At 34.2% G+C, this 7,500-nt stretch overlaps 2 protein-coding genes across 2 annotated transcripts in view; one reads left to right on the top strand and one right to left on the bottom strand.

Annotated features, from left to right (window-relative positions):
- The window catches only part of LOC130813466 (uncharacterized), a 3,534-nt gene extending 3,369 nt beyond the window's left edge, over window positions 1-165 (top strand). The window contains exon 3 of the mRNA XM_057679300.1: window positions 64-165. Coding sequence (XP_057535283.1) covers window positions 64-165 — 102 coding nt within the window. The remainder of the gene's footprint in view (window positions 1-63) is intronic.
- Window positions 166-5,601: 5,436 nt separating this feature from the next.
- Window positions 5,602-6,735, bottom strand: LOC130813465 (uncharacterized). The gene is made up of 2 exons (XM_057679299.1): window positions 5,861-6,735; window positions 5,602-5,740 (listed from the first exon to the last, which is right to left on the bottom strand). Exons 1-2 carry the CDS (start codon window positions 6,733-6,735, stop codon window positions 5,602-5,604), a joined length of 1,014 nt encoding a protein of 337 aa, XP_057535282.1.
- Window positions 6,736-7,500: the final 765 nt, after the last annotated feature.

Raw genomic sequence — 7,500 nt, 5'->3', positions numbered from 1 at the left:
ACATTGCTACTGTTGCTTCTTCATCGTTGTACTGTCTGTCGTCTTCAATTTCATTTGTCTTAGCTTCTTCATCATTGTGCTGTTGCATTGCTTCCTTCAGTTTCACATACCCAACGAACATTTCAAGCTAAACCTACCATTTTCGTTATTTTTCTTCTTCTTTAACATTTGAAACCCACCATTGTTGCTTCCTTCAAAAACCCATGAAATTAGGGCTTAGTCTTGTTCTTCTTCAAGGTATTATTTTTTTAAGCTTAATTTAAGTTCTTCAACCTTCTTTATGTTTTAGGAATTTAGTTTTTTTATACAGTTTTTTTTTTCATTGTATAGGTTATACACAACCCACCAAAACCCACGAAATTCAAGGTATCTTTTTCATTTTGATTTTGTAAATTATGTTTAAATTTGTCATACTTTATGAATGTGTATTATGTTGTTGTTTTAAAGTTTTAAATTTTTCATATATATCATGTTTTGTTATATTATTAAGTAATTTCTTCCTTTTATTTATGAATGTGTGTGGTTTTTAAGTTTTTAATTTTATCATGTATTACTAGTTTGTAAATTAGGTTTAATTAGGGTTGTTTATGGTTAATTGAATGAGTTGTTGATGTGAATGTTAATTAGTTGTCCAAGTTTATGAATGTGATTTTATTTTTATTGTCTTTATATGTTATTAATATATATATAAATATTAATTATGGTTAGTACAATAAACATCATTTGGACAGTTTAAACAACATTGTATTATTATTTGGGTTAATTAGGTTTAAATGAATGATTATTACATAATTTTGTGCTTCATTAGGGTTCGTTAAGTATATATGTTTAAAAGTTGTGTATTAATTTTGTTTTGAATTAATTAATCACACTAATTAGGATGACAAAAGATCGTTCTTGGATGTATGGAAGCATTGAATCGTCGGAATTTATTGATGGCGTATTAGAATTTTGTAGTATTGCGGTTGAACATCAAGTTAGGACGGGGGGAGTTGGTTTTTATTGCCCATGTGACAGTTGTGGCAATGTATCAAAGGTAGATAGTGTTGATATCCTTAGGGAGCACATACTTCGAAGTGGGTTTAGGGCCCAATATCGTGTTTGGGTTTGGCATGGTGAGGAGGGAGTTTACAAAGAGAAAAGTGTTGTTGAGGATGTCAATAATGTGGCCGATGTCAATGAGGATGTAGTAGATCATGTTGATGGGTATGAGACAGATGAAGAGAATGTCGATGAGGATGTGGATCGTGTTGATGAGGTGATGGAGGGAGTCGAGGATGAGTTAGGAAAACGTCCTCGTGTTTTTGACTTGTTGATAGAGGCTTCTCAAAAGCCATTGTACCTTGGATGTACAAAGTTCACCAAACTAACAGCAGTATTGACAATTTTCAACATTAAGTCAAAGTTCAATTGGAGTGACGCTAATTTCACAATGTTATTAGAAGCGTTAGGTGAGATGCTTCCTGAGGGAAATGAACTTCCAAAGTCGACATATTATGCCAAAAAGTTCATGTGTCTTTTCGGCTTAGAGTACCAGAAGACTCATGCGTGTCCGAATGATTGTGTGTTGTATCGGAATGAAAACGAGAACTTAGAAGAGTGTCCTAGGTGTGGGTTATCGCGCTACAAGCGTAAAGGGGCTCGGGATGCTAAAGGGCCCCCGGCTAAGGTATTGTGGTATCTTCTTATAATACCTAGATTCAAGCGCTTGTTTTCTATAAAGAAAGATGCGTTAAATTTGAGGTGGCATGCAGATAGGGTGAAGAAAGGTCACTTGCTCACACATCCATCTGATTCTCCAGAGTGGAAGAGTATTGATAGGTTGCATAAGACTTTTGGGGATGAGGTTCGTAATTTAAGGCTCGGACTGTGTACGGATGGAATGAACCCATTCGGCAATCTTAGTTCTCAACATAGTACTTGGCCGGTACTTTTAGTGATCTATAATTTTCCACCTTGGTTGTGTATGAAGCGTAAGTACATAATGCTTTCGCTTCTTATCTCGGGTCCTAAACAACCTAGCAATGACATAGATGTGTATCTTGCACCTCTCGTTGAGGATTTGAGAAAGATGTGGGATGAAGGCGTTTCAGTGTTTGATGCATATGCTAATGAGGAGTTCACCTTGCGTGCAATGCTTTTATGCACCGTTAATGATTTTTCAGAATATGGCAACTTATCGGGATATAAGAACAAAGGGAAGAAAGCATGCCCAATATGTATCGATGACATGGAATCCACGTGGATTCCTAAGTGCAAACACATATTCATGCACCATCGAAAGTTCCTCCCACGAGACCACCAATATCGTAAGAAGAAGAAGTTGTTCAACGGTGAGGTTGAGGACCGTGTAGCTCGTCGACTGTTGACCGGTTATGAGGTTTATGAACAGGTTAAGGGAGTTGAGACTGTATTTGGTAAAACGGGGCAAGTGCAAGGGGGTGAAGACCGATTATGGAAAAAGAATCAATCTTTTAGAAGCTTCCACATTGGAGAGATCTACAGGTTAGGCATTGTCTTGACGTTATGCATATAGAGAAAAATGTATGCGATGCCATACTCGGGACTCTCATGAACATTCCGGGTAAGACAAAGGATGTTAGGGTCGTGCGAGATTGGTTTGAATGTAAGGGTCTTCGTCCGGGAAGCATGAAATCTCACGATTGCCATGTAATGATGCAAGTGTTCTTACCAATTGCAATCCGTGGAATACTGCCAAAACATGTGAGATATGCTATTACCGAGCTATGTTCGTTCATCAACACAATTTGTAGTAAAGTTCTTGATCCCTTTAAACTTGATGCACTTCAACTCGACGTGATTGTAACTTTATGTAAGTTTGAGATGTATTTTCCACCTTCTTTGTTTGACATAATGGTTTATCTTATTGTCCATCTCGTTCGTGAGATCAAGCTTTTGGGTCCAGTTTTTTTACGGTGGTGTTATCCTTTTGAAAGACACATGAGTGTTTTACAAAACAAGGTGAGGAATCCAGCACAACCCGAGGGGAGTATGATTCAAGGCACTATGAGCGATGAGATTAGTAACTTTATAGCCGAGTATTTGGCCATGGCAAAGCTTATTGGACTTCCCACCTCTAGACATGAAGGAAGGCTTGAGGGAAAAAGAACAATTGGCTCCAAATCGGTCACACCTCCTCAAGACAGCCTTTGGCAAGCACACTTGTATGTTTTTGGCACTTTTGCGCATAAAGTAGCTCAAACTTGGTTTGTTTTGCACGAAACTTGGCACACAACACTATTTGGTATATATTATTGTGTTGAAGTGGTTAGATATGAAAATCATAGTCATATGCTAGAAATTACGTGTTAAGTTGCGATTTTATGCGTTTTTAAGCGTTTTTGGCACTTTTGTGCATAAAGTAGCTCAAACTTGGTGTGTTTTGCACGAAACTTGGCACACAACACTATTTGGTATATATTATTGTGTTGAAGTGGTTAGAATTGAAAATCATTGTCATATGCTAGAAATTACGTGTTAAGTTGCGATTTTATGCGTTTTAAGCGTTTTTGGCACTTTTGCGCATAAAGTAACTCAAACTTGGTTTGTTTTGCACGAAACTTGGCACACAACACTATTTGGTATATATTATTGTGTTGAAGTGGTTAGAATTGAAAATCATTGTCATATTCTAGAAATTACGTGTTAAGTTGCGATTTTAAGGGTTTTTAACTGTTTTTGGCACTTTTGCGCATAAAGTAGCTCAAACTTGGTTTGGTTTTGATGCGAAACCGAGGCTGATTAAGGTCTTGGTTATGCAAGGATTAATGATGTGCGGAAGATTTGATTAATGACACAGACAAAAACTACAAATGATCATGAAAAGAACACGAAACAACCACAAACGGAACCAAGGATTAATGTTCTGAAATACCTGTATATTACTTCGATTAAATCTGAAACATAAGTTGTTCAACGTTTATTACACAAGTGAGGCTCTCCTTATATAGAGCTCTCAACCAACATAACGGCCATATTAGCACACGCCTAATTAAAATGCACGTGCTATTACATGGGCACTTAAAATAGAAACATAAAACAAAAAAACACTTCAACAATTTTGATCTAGCAAACTGTCGAGCAACCCTCCTTCAGCTCAGGTTCTAGGAGTCCAGGGGGATCGTTAGAATGGTTTTAGGACCTTGATAGCTAGATCCAAGTACCAAGATTCCATTTGCACTTTAGCCTAGGTCCTGGATGCATAAGTTATGTCTCCACGTGTCGTGCAACGTGGTCTGGTCGCTAGTTTGCTGCTGTGCTGTTCTGAAGCCATGACCTGTTCTGTGAGGTCTGTATGCAGCCTATGCAGCCTTGTGTGGGCTCTTTTGGTATCTTCATTTGATACAACCACATTTGTATCAGATTTGCACGAAACTTGGCATACAACATTATTTTGTATATATTATTGTGTTGAAGTGGTTAGAATTGAAAATCATTGTCGTATGCTAGAAATTACATGTTAAGTTGCGATTTTAAGGGTTTTTAAGTGTTTACGGCACTTTTGCGCATAAAGTAGCTCAAACTTAGTTTGTTTTGCACGAAACTTGGCACACAACACTATTTGGTATATATTATTGTGTTGAAGTGGTTAGAATTGAAAATCATAGTCATATGCTAGAAATTACGTGTTAAGTTGCGATTTTATGCGTTTTTAAGCGTTTTTAGCATTTTTGCACATAAAGTAGCTCAAACTTGGTTTATTTTGCACGAAACTTGGCACACAACACTATTTGGTATATATTATTGCGTTGAAGTGGTTAGAATTGAAAATCATAGTCATATGCTAGAAATTACGTGTTAAGTTGCGATTTTATGCGTTTTTAAGCATTTTTGGTTTGCGCATAAAGTAGCTCAAACTTGGTTTTTTTTGCACGAAACTTGGCACACAACAGTATTTGGTATATATTATTGTGTTGAAGTGGTTAGAATTGAAAATCGTAGTCATATGCTAGAAATTACGTGTTAAGTTGCGATTTTATGCGTTTTTAAGCGTTTTTGGCACTTTTGCGCATAAAGTAGCTCAAACTTGGTTTGTTTTGCACGAAACTTGGCAGACAACACTATTTGGTATATATTATTGTTTTGAAGTGGTGAGAATTGAAAATCATAGTCGTATGCTAGAAATTACGTATTAAGTTGCGATTTTATGCGTTTTTATGCTTCTTTGGCACTAACATGTATTTTCTCTTAGTGTTTTCGACAACCTTCTAATTCCGTTGATTGCGGCTACTACACTCTCAAATACATGGACGATATCTTGAAATCCGTGAAGGAGGTTGGAGTCGAAAACATAGATGCCGTAAGTATTTGTTATGTTCTTAAATTTATTATTATTGGTAAAATCTAATGTTTATTAATCTTTTAATTTTATATTATATTGTCGGTTTTAAATGACATTACGAGGGAAACACGCCCTCTGAGAAGTGGAGAGATACGCGAATTAAAAGACAAGATTGCCGCGTATCTTGCTAATTTTTGTCCTTGATAAATTGTAATTAGTATAGATTTTTTAGGACTTTAATGTATTTTTTTTTTGAAAATTGGGAAAATATATATAACAGTACAGAAGGAGAAAATACACTATAACCAGATCGCACCTTTCCCACCGGCATAAAAAACCCCATTAGGGGAAAAAGCCATTGGAAGGAGGGGACCATGGTACAGGCCACCCATAACAGCGTATGAGTGGGCTATGCCTGATCCAAAACATATCGCGACACTACAACACCAAGAAAAAAACTCTGTGCTATACTATTGCTACACCTTACACACCAAGCTATATCCCTGTCACTAGTTTTTCTATTTTCTTTTCCTAGTACATTTAGTTTATTATGTCTGCCTCAAGATCGAGTCTATATTATATGGCACATCATTGGGTGACAATTCAGAAAGACCCATCATTTCCTTTGCCCATATTCCTATTCTGATCTTTAGCGAGAAAACAAAATTGTGAAGATTTGGAGATCCCCTGTCGAATTTTATTTTATTCCTTTCATACCACAGTGACCATATTACACATCCTAGGATCATGCCCCATATTTTGTGACATTTTCGATTTTTTACCAGCCCAAACCACTGAATGCTGAATATACTACACTGATTATGGAGGGCGCCAGAGATTTTCCACCATTCTAGCATTTTTATCCAAGAACACCATGAGAATCTGCATGTAAATAGAGTGTGATTGTTAGATTCTGTTTCTAGGTTACAGAATGGGCAAGCGGCTTGATGTGGGTCAATAATCCCCATTCTCACTAGATACTCCCCAGTTTTTAGTCTTTCCAGATTTGCCATCCATACCGCCATTTGTGCTCTTGGGGGTAAGAAATTCTGCCATACAATGTTGATGATGGGTTTGGGGAGAATGGGAGCATAAGATTCATTCATTTTTTCAACGATGCTCTTTACAGGGTATCGCACATTATCAGAATGTTTCCAATACACACCATCCACCATTTCCCTATTTGGGCATTTCTGTTCGATATGATGTTTAAGTGTGGAAACTTCGTCATTTTTCCATTCGTACAGGGTTCTGCGCCATTCGAAGTCCCAAGCCCAAGATTCCTCGTTCCAATTTCGCATCTGGCTTATGAAGGAGTTTTTTTGTAATGATATTGCGTATAGTCTTGGGAAGATCCTCTTAAGTATCCCGGCTTCACACCAACTATCATGCCAAAAGCGAACGGATGTTCCATTCCCTACTTTTACGATCATGCCCTCTTCAATAAGAGATTAATGATGATTATTTGTGATTATCATTGGATTATTATTGGATTAATCATTGTTATTACATTGTACATTTTTATATATATATATATATATATATATATATATATATATATATATATATATATATATATATATATATATATATATATATATATATATATATATATATATATATATATATATATATATATATGTATATATGTATATATATATGTATATATGTAGATATATATATATATATATATATATATATATATATATATATATATACACACACATATATATATATATATATATATATATATATATATATATATGTATATATATATATATATATATATATATATATATATATGTATATATATATATATGTATATATATATATATATGTATGTATATATATATATATATATATATATATATATATATATATATGCATGTATATATATATATATATATATATATATATATATATATATATATATATATATATATATATATATATATATATATATATAGATATATATATATATATATATATATATATATATATATATATATATATAAATATATATATATATATATATATACACACACACACACACACACATATATATATATATATATACACGATCGAGAGTTTTTTATTACATTGCACATTAATACATTGTACATTATATAATAATATAATGTATATTATTATATATATATATATATATAATGTACGTACATAATATTATATTATATATA

The sequence above is a fragment of the Amaranthus tricolor genome, chromosome 5, assembly GCF_026212465.1.
Source record: "Amaranthus tricolor cultivar Red isolate AtriRed21 chromosome 5, ASM2621246v1, whole genome shotgun sequence".
NCBI lineage: Eukaryota > Viridiplantae > Streptophyta > Magnoliopsida > Caryophyllales > Amaranthaceae > Amaranthus > Amaranthus tricolor.
This window is presented reverse-complemented; position numbering and strand designations above follow the sequence as displayed.

Excerpts from the sequence above, each read along its gene's own strand:
- LOC130813465 (XM_057679299.1), bottom strand. The coding sequence starts at position 6,735 with ATGATCGTAAAAGTAGGGAATGGAACATCCGTTCGCTTTTGGCATGAT. Across the intron at positions 5,741-5,860 it reads AATATAGACTCGATCTTGAG|TGTCGCGATATGTTTTGGAT; the intron begins GCAGACATAATA and ends TTGGTGTTGTAG.